General features: G+C 36.6%; 1 protein-coding gene across 2 annotated transcripts in view; it reads left to right on the forward strand.

The window, feature by feature from the left end:
• Positions 1-12,674, forward strand: part of Cmss1 (cms1 ribosomal small subunit homolog) — a 358,480-nt gene that overhangs the window by 327,172 nt on the left and 18,634 nt on the right. For both annotated transcript variants that reach the window (XM_010639641.1, XM_019209840.1), the window contains one exon: positions 11,066-11,137. In XM_010639641.1, the coding sequence (XP_010637943.1) occupies positions 11,066-11,137 (72 nt within the window). The remainder of the gene's footprint in view (positions 1-11,065; positions 11,138-12,674) is intronic.

Genomic DNA, 12,674 nt, shown 5'->3' on the forward strand with positions numbered 1-12,674 from the left:
TATCACCAAAGTTTTAACAGTTGCATCATTATTGAACAGTCTTGTTTCAAAGTTATTTGGACTTGAGGCAAACATCTAGCCCCTGTAAAAATCCAAAAAGAAAGTTAAATACTTATAACATAAAAGGGCAAGAGTTAACATTCCTATTCCAAAAGGAAGGAACAAAAGGATAGAAAGCAATCAGATCAAAGCAAGACTGAAATTCAACAGGGCAAACATTAAATCCTGTAGTCCCATGTCCTGTACCTGGGGCAAGATGACTTGTGAACTCCAAAGGTTTTGGATATCCTTGCTCCTTTGTCATTGCGGGTTGTAGCCCTTATATTTTCTCTTTTGTGGTGGCTCTATTTATTGCCTGCAGACTTCCTCTACAAATGATCCATGTTCCTGACAATTTCAACTTCCTGGGTCTCCACTGAACTTTTGGCTTGAATTCCACAGTTTCATGCACTGACCTCTCAGCTGCATGCTACCTGGCCTCTCAAGACTTCTGAAATCTGGGTGGAAGCCTTCCTGACCCACAACTCTTGCATTCTGCATGGTTGTAAAATGAGCACCATGTGAATGACACTAAGGCACTACAAGAAGTAGCCAGTCCCCTTTGTATCATGGCTGCAGAGTTCTCTGAGTTCCTAGATGTCTGAACTCTAGGAAAGTCTTTTGTAGTTGACCATGAATACATGTGGCTCCCTGGAGCTCTTAAAGCAAAGTCTTTCACTTACTTTTGGGGCTACAATGAGTGTGTTCTTTGTGATTTCTGAAATGTCCCTCAAAGCATCTTTCCTATTGTCCCAATGTAAAGTATTTGGCTTCTTTTTAATGCTATCTTGAATTAAAATCATGCTTGCCTTTGTCTCAAGTTTGCAGATACTTCCTTTCTAGAAAAACTCCAAACCCTTTCAATGGGCTTTTTGTTCCTGATTCTCATTGTACATCTGACTGAAAGTAATCAAAAGTACCAGTGCCACAGCCTGAAGCTGCCTTGACATTTTTATCCACAAGATTCATTAGTCTGCAGTCTCCAGCAAAGTCTCAGGACATGGGCAAAATGTAGACAGTTTTTCTGTTGGAACATCACACATATAGCCTCAAGTCTAACTATCAATGATGTCCCTCATTCCAGCTGAAACTCCTGATCCTGGCCTTTACTGTGCACATCTCTGTTAGCATTCTCATCTTCTGAGCTCCAACCAGAATCTTCCGTGAAGCTTGGCTTGCAGTATTTTAATGCTTCCCTTGTCAGCATCTCCAAAACTCTCCTGCAAGTCAGTTCCAAAGGCTTCTAAACCACGTGGCCAGTAATAGTCACAGAACCACTTTAGGTACCCAAATCTGTCTCCGTCATTTCCTTGTCAAGGAACCAAAACACTCTATAACCACAAGAAGAGGATTATTTTGGCTCAGAGTTTTTAGAGGATTCAACCCATAGTTATCTGACACCAAGGCAGGCTCTAATGGAATAAAACTGTTCATCCCATGGTGGCCAAGAAGCAAAAATAAAGAAGGAAGCAGGCCATAGCTACTCCTCCAAAGCCAGGCAGCAAGGTGAGATTCGGGGAAAGTGGCTCGGCGTGGACATCACATATCCCTCTGCTGGCCTGGGCCCAGCGCACAGGTCTGGGTAGCTAGGTCCTCACTAGCGGGTGCCACCACTGCTGCTCCTCCAAAGCCAGCCAGCAAGGTGAGATTTGGGGAAAGCTGCTCGGTGCGGACATCACATCTCCCTCCACTGGCCTGGGCCCCACCCATGGGTCCGGGTAGCCGTGCCCTCTCTTGTGGACACCGCCATTGCTGCTCCAGTACCAGGAGGGTAGCCACACAGGTGCTGCTGAGCAACCTCCCTCGTGTCCAGCCCTCCAGCTCTCAGATCTCCTGATTGTACCAGTCCTTGGACCCACTCTGCAGAGACATAGCTGGTTATAAAGCGTAATATTCTGAGCTCCCAAATTTGAACATCTATAAAGAAGGGGTGGGGCAAACCTGTGATAGAACTGTCTGGAGTTCAACCCTGCAGGAGGTGGGGGGGCTCAAATTCGTCCTTTCAGCCTGAGGTCAGTCTGTATCACGAGGGTCTGCCTTTGGCTAGCTGAGATAGGGGGATTTGGTTCTGCACATGGCTGCACTTGATGTGTATTAGGACAGCAGAAATATAGTCTGAAAGAGGCCATTCAAAGTCATTTTTGTGTCTTTTTCTTTCTTTTCCTCATGCCACTCTGTGAATTCTTTTTTCTGTCCTCTTTCACCAACTCAGTTTCTTGCTCCACCATATTATCCCTCATCTCCCTTTCTGTTCCTGCTCCTGCCCTAACTCAGATTTCTTCTTTTATCATTTTTTCATTTTTATTAAGGTTCTTTTTTTTTTTTTCCTATCATTGTGCCTTACTCGGTAGTTTCAAGGGAAAGTGAGCCCCTATTGCTGTTAAGGGGATATATTCTTGTCCTTATACTTGCACTCTGTCTATCCCTTTTGAGTTTTACATTTTCCTAAAGATTGTGTGGTTATTCTGTGTCCTCTGGCTTCACTTGAAACCTTCTCCAGTTCTTTTCCTTGTTTACTCTTCTTGTCCTAACTATATCTAGGCCCCCATCCTAAATGGTAAATATACTTGTTGAGGAGTTTGTTCACTGCAAACATGTTTTGGGCTGTTTCTTGAATTTAATTTAATTCACAGGGTTTGGGGTTGATGGAATGATGACTACCACAAGTAGTCAGTTTGCAGGAGGTGATTGATCCTGTTGTGTTGTTGATTGTATCAATTGGGATAAAGGATAGGGATAGATTTGATGAGTTGTTTATTCTGATATTGTGAAGGTGAGAATGTCTATGAGTCATTAGAGAGTCAGGGGCTGAAGCACAATGATATCAGGAAGATTTAATAACCCAGACATTGAATCAAGGACAGCCCAACAGCAAAAATAAAAATCAGAAAACACTTAAGCAAGACACAAAGACAGACTTCCAGTTCGCCAATGGCAAACAGCAGGGCAAAGGAGGATGAAAACTCTGATACTGAACTACCAGGACACTCAGAACTCACAGCACAGGAAGTAACAAAACAGATTGACCAGGCTTTAGAAAAATTCAAACAGAAATAATTTCCCAGATAACCATAGAGATGGTGAGCAAAATGAAAGTCATGATTCAAGACTCTAGACTAGAAGCTGACAAGAAAATAGATGAGCTTAGGATCATGATAGAAGCCATGAACTCCCAGCATAAGAAAGAAATGGAAACAATGAATGCCCAACATAGGAAAGAAATGGAATACATTAAACAAATTCAAACAGATATCCAGGAGTTTAAAAACTCTATGGAAAGTGTACACAACAGAATAAAAGAATGCGAAGATAGAATCTCAGATATAGAAGGTAAGATTGCAGACAGTGACCATGAAAAGGGAAGTCTCTTAAAAACAGTAAGGGATCATGAGAAATCGATCCAACTCCTAGATGATGCAAAGAAGAATAACATCAGACTGATAGGAATCCATGAAATAGCAGGAGAAAATACAAATGACTTTAAAAAGCTGTTTGCAGAATTAATGACAGAAAACTTCCCAAACAGAGGGGAAGAATTTGACATTCTGAGAACTGAGGCATATAGGACCCCAACTAGCTACAATAAAAAAAAAATCTACACCTAGACATATAATAATCAAGATCCCAGAAACCCAACAGAAGAACAAAACACTACAAGCAGTAAGAGAAAAGAAACAAATCACATGCAAAGGAAAGCCCATCAGAATCACAGCAGACTTTTCAACACAAAACCTCAGTTCAAGGAGAGCCTGGAGTGAGGTATTTCAAGTCCTAAAAGAAAACAACCTCCAACCTAGACTGATGTATCCTGCAAAACTCTCTTTCAAAATGGATGGGGAAATAAGGTACTTCCATGACAAAGAACACCTGAGAAACTTCATGAATACCTAACCAGCACTACAAGGAATTCTAAACAATATCCTAGAAGGAGACAATGAAGGTCACAACACCATGAGGCCCAACAGAGCAAATCAAATAGTCAAGGCAAGGAATTAAAAGGAGAGGGCAAAATATTAAAAAGAGTCAACAAAAAGACAATAACATGACAATAAGAAGTCAGTACATATCAGTTATAACCATCAATGTCAATGGCCTCAATTCACCAATCAAGAGAAATAGACTGGCAGAATGGAATAAGAAGTAAAATCCAACAATATGTTGTATACAAGAAACACACATAGTGCAAAAAGTAGCCCATAGACTGAAAGTGAAAGGGTGGAAAACAATTCTCCATGTGACAGGAGCCCAGAAAAATGCAGGGGTAGCAATCTTATTTGCAGACAAAGTAAATTTCAAACCAAAACTGATCAAGAGAGACAAGGCCACTACATTCTTGTAAAGGGAGCAATTCAAGAGGAAGAGATGACAATCATAAACATATATGCACCCAGTATAAATGCCCCCAACTATAGAAAACAAATATTAAGGAACATGTAAAACTAAATAAGCACTAATAAAATTGTAGTGGGGGATCTAAATACCCCACTATCACAAACAGACAGATCATCTAGGCAAAAAGTCAACAATGAAATACTAGAACTGAACCAAGCTTTTGAATGCATGGACTTCTTAGACATCTATAGATTGTTCCACCTCACAAAATCAGAATATACATTCTTTTCAGCTACACATGGGTCATTCTCCAAGATAGATCACATACTAGCTCACAGAACAGGTTTCAATAAATGCAAAAGAATCAAAGTTATACCCTGTATATTATCAGATCACAGTGCAATAAAGCAGGAGATCAGTAGCATAAGACCGTAGGAGCTTCAGTAACACATGGAAATTAAATAACACTCTCCTGAAAAATCGATGGGTCACAGAGGAAATTAAAGAAGAAATCAGACAGTTTTTACAAATAAATGAAAAGCCAATACAACATACAGGAATCTATGTGACATAATAAAAGCAGTTCTACGTGGAAAATTCAGAGCACTGAATGCCCACACTAGGAAAATAGAGCAAGCTCAAATAAACAACCTAACAATGAATTTTAGACTCCTAGAAAAATAAGAGCAAGAAAAACCCAAAGTTCAAATAAGAGAGGAAATTATAAAGATTAGAGCAGAAATCAGTGCAATGGAAACTAACAAAAAGATACAAAAAATAAATGAATCAAAGAGTTGGTTTTTTGAAAGAATAAATAAAATTGATAAACCCTTAGCTAACCTTATCAAAAAAAAGTAAAGCAAAAGCTCAGATCCATGCAATCAGAAATGAAAAAGGCAAAGTCACAGCAGATCCAACAGGAATCCAGAGGATCATAATACCTACTTTGAGAAGCTGTACTCTTAATAAAATGGAAAACACAGAAGAAATGGACAGATTTCTAGATACTTATGAATTACCAAAGTTGAAGAAAGAAGATAAAAACATTTTAAACACCCCAATTACAATCAGTAAAATTGAAAACTTACCAACAAAGAAAAGCCCAGGACCTGATGGATTCACTACTGAATTTTACGAGGCATTTAGAGAAGAACTACTGCCACTACTCTTCAAACTTTTCAATGAAATTGAAAGGAAAGCAATACTTCCAAATTCATTCCTGGAAGCAAGTATCACTTTGATTCCCAAATCAGGGAAAGATGCAAATAAAAAAGAGAACTACAGACCAATCTCCTTAATATAGATGTGAAAATTCTTAGTAAGATACTAGCAAACAGAATACAGAGGATCATCAAGAAGATTATGCATCCTGACCAAGTCGGATTTCTTCCAGGGATGCCAGGATGGTTTAACATATGTAAGTCAATAAATGTAATATACTATATTAGCAGAGTCAAGATCTTTATCCACTTGGATTTTAATTTAGTGCATAGTGAAAGATAAGGGTCTAGTTTTAATCTTTGGCAGGTTGAAATCCAGTTTTTCCAACACCATTTATTGAAGAGGCTATCTTTCCTCCATTGAGGATGGTCAGCTACTTTGTCAAAGATGACGTAGCTGAGTATATCTGGATTTGTTTTTGTGTCTTCCAATCTTTTCCACTGATCATCAGACCTGTTTCTTTGCCAGTACCATGCTGTTTTTATCACAGTGGCTTTGTAGTATAGTTTCAAATTGGGGTTTGTTATACCTGCTTGCATGTCTCTTTTACCTAGGATGGCTTTTGCTATTCTAGGTCTCTTATGGTTCCAAATGAATGTTTGGATTCTTTTTTTCTAGTTCTGTGAAATATAGTGTTGGAATTTCTATTGGCATTGCACTGAATCTGTATAGCAGTTTTGGTAGTATGGCCATTTTCACTAAGTTGATTCTTCCTACCGAGGAGCAGAGGATGCATTTCCATTTTCTTATATCCTCTTCGATCTCTTTTTTCACAGTGCTATAGTTTTCAATGTAGAGGTTTTATGCTTCTTTTGTTAGATTGATTCCTAGAACTTCATTTTTTTTGGATGCTATTGTGAAAGGAATTGTTTCCCTAATTTCTCTCTCGGTGACTCTGTTATTTGTGTACAAGAAGGCTGTTTATTTTTGGGTGGTGACCTTGTATCCTGCTACTCTACTAAATGTGTCAATTAAGTCTAGAAGTCTTTTGGTGGAGTTTTTTTGGGTCTTCAATGTAGAGTATCATATCATCAGGAAATAATGACAGTTTAACTTCTTCCTTTCCTATCTTTATTGCTTTAATTTCTTTCTCTTGTGTAATTGCTATGGGTAATGTTTCCAGAACTTTATCGAAGAGGAGTGGAGATAGTGGGCATCCTTGTGTTGTTCCTGATTTTTAGGTGAAGGTTTTCAGTTTTTGGCTATTTAATATGATGTTGGCTATTGGTTTTTCATTGATAGCCTTTATTAAGTTGAGATATAGACCATCTATTTTAATTTTTTGCAGGGTTTTTTTTCGTGAGTGGGTGTTGAATTTTGTCAAATGCTTTTTCTGCATCTATTGAGAGTATCATGTAGTTGTTATGCTTCTCTCTGTTAATATAGTTTTTATTCTTGACTTTGTTAATATAGTGTATTACATTGATTGACTTACATATGTTGAACCATCCTGGATCCCTGGAAGAAATCCAACTTGGTCAGGATGTATGATCTTCTTGATGATCCTCTGTATTCTGTTTGCTAGTATCTTATTAAGGATTTTTGCATCTATATTCATTAAGGAGATTGGCCTGTACTTCTCTTTTTTATTTGCGTCTTTTCCTGATTTGGGAATCACAGTGATACTTGTCTCCAGGAATGAATTTGGAAGTATTGCTTCCCTTTCAATTTCATTGAAAAGTTTGAGGAGTAATGGCAGTAGTTCTTCTCTAAATGTCTTGTAAAATTCAGCAGTGAATCCATCAGGGCCTGGGCTTTCTTTGTTGGTAAATATTTAATTACATTTTCAATTTCACTGATTGTAATTGGGGTGTTTAAAATGTATTTATCTTCTTTCTTCAACTTTGGTAATTCATAAGTATCTAGAAATCTGTCCATTTCTTCTGTGTTTTCCATTTTATTAGAGTACAGGTTCTCAAAGTAGGTATTGATTATCCTCTGGATTTCTGTTGGATCTGTTGTGACTTCCTTTTTCATTCCTAATTGCATGGATCTGAGCCTTTTCTTTCCTCTGATAAGATTAGCTAAGGGTTTGTTGATTTTATTTATTCTTTCAAAAAACCAACTCTTTGATTCATTTATTTTTTGTATTGTTTTCTTAGTTTCCATTGCATTGCTTTCTGCTCTTATCTTTATAATTTCCTCTCTTGTTCTAGCTTTGGGTTTTTCTTGCTCTTGTTTTTCTTGGAGTCTAAGAGTCATCATTAGGTTGTTTATTTGAGCTCGCTCTGTTTTCCTAGTGTGCGCAATCAGTGCTATGAATTTTCCACATAGAACTGCTTTCATTGTGTCCCGTAGATTCCTGTATGTTGTATTGGCATTTTCATTTATTTATAAAAATTGTCTGATTTCTTTCTTAATTTCCTCTGTGATCCATTGATTTTTCAGGAGAGTGTTGTTCTATTTCCATGTGTTTGTGAAGTTCCTATCTCACCCATTTTATATTCCAATTTTTCATCTCTTTTTAGGAGTTTTATCATCTAGACTTCCTCTTACATGTTTTTATTTGAACTTTCTTATATAGTATTAAAGTGTTGTTTAACTGTTCCTTTTTGTAGCACTTTTTTCTTATTTCACAGCTGCAAAGTATTTGTGGGAACATCAGTTGTAATTCTTTTGAAGTTCTTGTCTCTGAGTTACTTTTACTTTTTGTTTTTTGTTTGTTTGTTTAATTTCATTGGAAATTTTCCACAGATACATGATTAGCTTTAGCTGCCTATAGATATTTAAGAGAAATTCTTAAATATAAATGGGTGGAGGTTGTTCATTTTTGTATTTTGTGGTGGGGTGATAGGATAACAAGGTGGATTTTTACTAAGGACCCCCAAATGTCACTTTCTTATAGCATTTATATTAGACCATTCCATTTGTCCAGATGTGACTTCAGTAGTCTCTTGCCCTGCAATATATAAGCATAGAACAGAGTCAGAAAATCAAGGTGACCCTCAACTTCTGCCCTCTTTTTCCTATGACAGACTTCTTGGTCTGCTTAATTTCTGCAGAAAATGACTTCCCAGTGTGCTGCCAGAAAGGAAGCAGTAATGATATAATTGCTTGGTTGTCAGGATAGGAAATCTAAAGGATGGGGTACAAGGTGGGAACTTATCATCATTAAATATAAACATTCAACTAACCCTTTTCTTTTCAACCCTTCATTCTCTGTAATACTTTGTGCCTCCAATGGTGGCCTTTCTCAGAAATCAACATTAAACAAACTCACTTATTGTTAGCTTCTACCTCTTCAAAAACCCCAGTGCCAGCTCTCTCTCTCCTGGTTTCTTAGTCCATATAGATTTATACCTTTTCAATCCTCTTTATTAATAGTTTAGTGGCATTTTGAGCCTGACTTTTCATGTTTAATCAGGAGAATTGTTCTTAAAGGACGTAATTTTTTTATACTTTAAGGAATTGAGAACATGCCCCGATTGCTTAACTAAAAAGTTACAGCTTTTTATATATTTTTGAGGGGTCATGTACTTCTTCAGATTACACATTTAAGATTATTATAAAGAAATGACATTTCTTATCAACTATCAGCATCATATCCTATTGGAATAGATTTGTAGAAATGGTTAATGGCCTGGCCTGAGTCTGCCACATCTTTTTTCCCTTTTTCTTTAAATGTAAACATTAGCACTCATAAGGCAGCTGGAAAAGCCTTCTCACTTCTGTGGAAATTGACCCTATAAATGACCCTTCTTGAACACTCTACCCTCACCTGAAGTAACTGCTCTCAGAAAACAAATATTATATATAGCATTTCCTTTAGGATGACCTAAGAATTAAAACAAAACATTTAAATCTGATGCAGTGTCTTCACTACAGCAGTTCTTCAAACATATTTCTTATGTACAGTTCAGAATTATATTTTCATTTTTTCTTCCAGAATTGAGGAATTCTTGCATATCCTTAAAACAGAGCCCATTTTTAGATTTAAGACATGTTTGAATTAATCATCTTTGTAAAACTAGCATAACTGTATCTAACACATTTAACATACTCCTAGACAATACCACCATATGGTAAAAAAGAAAATGTAAAATAATTCTGACCTTGCTTTCCAAAAACCCTTTTTGCTGATAGAGGGATATTACATATGCCTTCATTGTATCCTCGCCTTTGCCTTAGCATCATGAGCTGATTGCTGCCTGGTCTGTAATTGGACCCTTTGGCCATTTGTCAGATTCTGTGATATATTAATGGCCCAGGCCTCATTTCTTACTGGTATGTACTAATACCAAATTGACATGTATCTACAGCCATAAGACATCCAAGTAAGAAAAGCGATGATGTCTTTCTTTTCTTTAGTCATGATGCAATTGCTCTTTGCAAGTTTTTTGATAGAACTGAGAAGCTAAAATTCTAAGATTCTCCTGTTATTTTAATTCTAAACCTTTTGAATCTACTTCACCTCTTAACTAAAACAGAGTCTAGAAATTACTGATCCTTGGCCTCGTATTTTGAAGAAGTTATTTAGCATTATATCTCTGTCTGATTTGAGACCATAGGCATTCCTAATCCATCAGCTGTTTGAAATCTTTCATAGAAAGATTTATGTGATCATTTTAAATGGAGCCAGTGAATATAAGATTGCTTTAGTTAGTAGGTCACCAGCTTGCACAGACAACTCTCTCATTGGAATGGAAATTTAATCAAAAGAATACTCAGAATAAGTTTTTACTTATATTTTATATCTTACTTGGCAATCTGTTTGAAAATATTGCATAAAAGATCCAGCATAGGAAACATTTTATATTCCTGCTTGTAACATATATATATATATGGAAACTGAGGCATTCTACTTTATAAATCAAGGTCTTAGTCCACATTTCCTGTTTTTCTACCTTAAAAACTAAACTCAGGATAAAAATAGTACTAAACTGTGTAAAATACTCAGGGCGCAAGGTAACAAGCAAAATAAATTGCTGTGGATGCTGTGGTAAAGACTCAGACCATTAGCAGAGATATCATTTTATAATCACTATTTTTAAAACAATTGGTATAGCTAGTTTATTAAAATATTGGAAAGAGAAAAGAAATGGATAATACAAAATAATAAGCCAATGACTTGGAGATGTAGGCTCACACACAGCCAATTTATGGAAAATCTCAGTCACCCTAGGCAAACACTTTCTGCCACATCATAATTTTAATCACATCTCGTTCTGCCTGTATTTTACAAACTGGCCACTGTCTTTGTTTAATACACTGTACATATCTAGCACATATATTCACTCACTCACACATTTTGATCTTCATTCAAGGACTTTCCAGGCTTAAGTCATCTGCACTTTCTGGAGTTCTGTCAGTTCAGGCCTTTAAACTCCAGTGGGCATTCCAGCATCTCAGGCTCAGTTATTACCAAGGTATTGTGAAGAGTGCATACCTGGCAGAAAGTACATGAAAATTCAGATCATTCATTGACACTTCATCAAATGAAAATGAAAATTTTCTCATTTGGGTTTTTTTATAGCCTAAAGAATGTTTCTTAATAAAACCAAAAGAAACAAAAGAAGATGTCACCAAGACCAGGAAGAGGAAAAAGGTAATATTAACATTTTCTCACAGTGCTATGTCCCTGTGTAGTCTCCATCACATTTTTATATATCATACTTTGATGAAATATTATAATCCCCACTTTACAGATCCAGAAATTCTAAGATTCAGTGAGATTCAGTGATTTTCCTAAAGTCTCCAACAATAAGTATTCCTACTGGGACTAAAAATAAATTCTTTTAAGCCCTATTAGAGTTTTGTGGAGCACCAAGAACCTTTGTTACCCATCTGTGTATTCCTTGTGGTTAGTTGTTAAATGTGGGTTTCCAATTCTAGAAGTTCAGAGTTGTTCTCCCTTATGACCCCTCTGGATCTGTCCAAGAAAATAATTTACCAACCTTCTTTTCCTACACATCCTATTTTGAAGATCTTATATCTTAAAATATTAATCAAAAGAAAATAATAAGCACATGAAAGTAATATAAAGCATTTCTAACTAATTTGGAATCATAATTTTCAGTAAAACTCCCCCTTTATTTTAATATTTGCCTCTGAGTATAGAGAAGTCTCTGTTGCTCCTATGCAAACTTTTTTATGGAACAGCCTTAATATGGTTAGCTTTCAACTTCCACTACATTTATAAAAACAGCAGTGTAATTCTCTTTCTGCCAAGAAAATTCTACTGCTGATGTCAGCAGAGGAAATATGATTGGGATTAGAAGAAAGAGGATAGACTTAAACCAGTTACTTAACAGCAAGTTTTTAGAAAATCAAAAGTATGTGTGCATATGTTTTCTTTTCTCACAAATGGTCAAATAGGAAGACAGAAGGTGCCAAATTGGCTAAGGGCTGGAAAGTCCTTAGAGAAGTAACTTTAACTTCTCTTTGATAATTCATACACTAATGGCCTTCATGAGTGTTAAATTCTGGTGGCTCAAGGTCAGAACTCTAACTAGATAGCTTAGCCTTGGCTGAGGTCATGCTAAAATTGCCACTAATGACATATTTTTAAAAGTTAATACTTTTGACAGATCCTTGACAGTTCTTGGCAGTGGCACAGAAATAAGAATATTATGGAAAGAGGGAAAAGAGTTAGGGGTAGAAGAATGACTCCTTCTGGATCTTTGGTGAAAAGTTAGAAAGAAATGAGAAGGGAAGTTTATGATGAAAATGAAAAGAACAATAGTATTTTCTCAGTATATTGGAGACATTTAAAGCATTATAAAATGAGATCAAATAAAAAAAAATATCTGAAATTACAGTGAACCTTCAATTTACAAACTTGATCAGTTCCCAAGGACTGGTTGGTTATAACTCGTTGATTGTAAGTCAATACAGCTGAGATCTAGATGGTTACCTGGGAACATGCTATAGATAACAAGAGGCAGATTAATCTTCCATTAACCTAATTAACCCAACTTGTTTATATGTCAGACCGGTTGTAACTTGAGGGTGCACTATATTTCCTCTAATATCTACTTTACTTTCCATAAGGCCACTTTTAAGATTGTCAGCCTCCCAGAACTGGAGAATCAGGGATGTAATGTCCATAAGAGTGCAAAGCTCCTATGTGCATATTACTTCTG

This window comes from Fukomys damarensis, unplaced genomic scaffold (genome assembly GCF_012274545.1).
Source record: "Fukomys damarensis isolate Sample0158 unplaced genomic scaffold, DMR_v1.0_HiC HiC_scaffold_24, whole genome shotgun sequence".
In the NCBI taxonomy this organism is placed as follows: domain Eukaryota; kingdom Metazoa; phylum Chordata; class Mammalia; order Rodentia; family Bathyergidae; genus Fukomys; species Fukomys damarensis.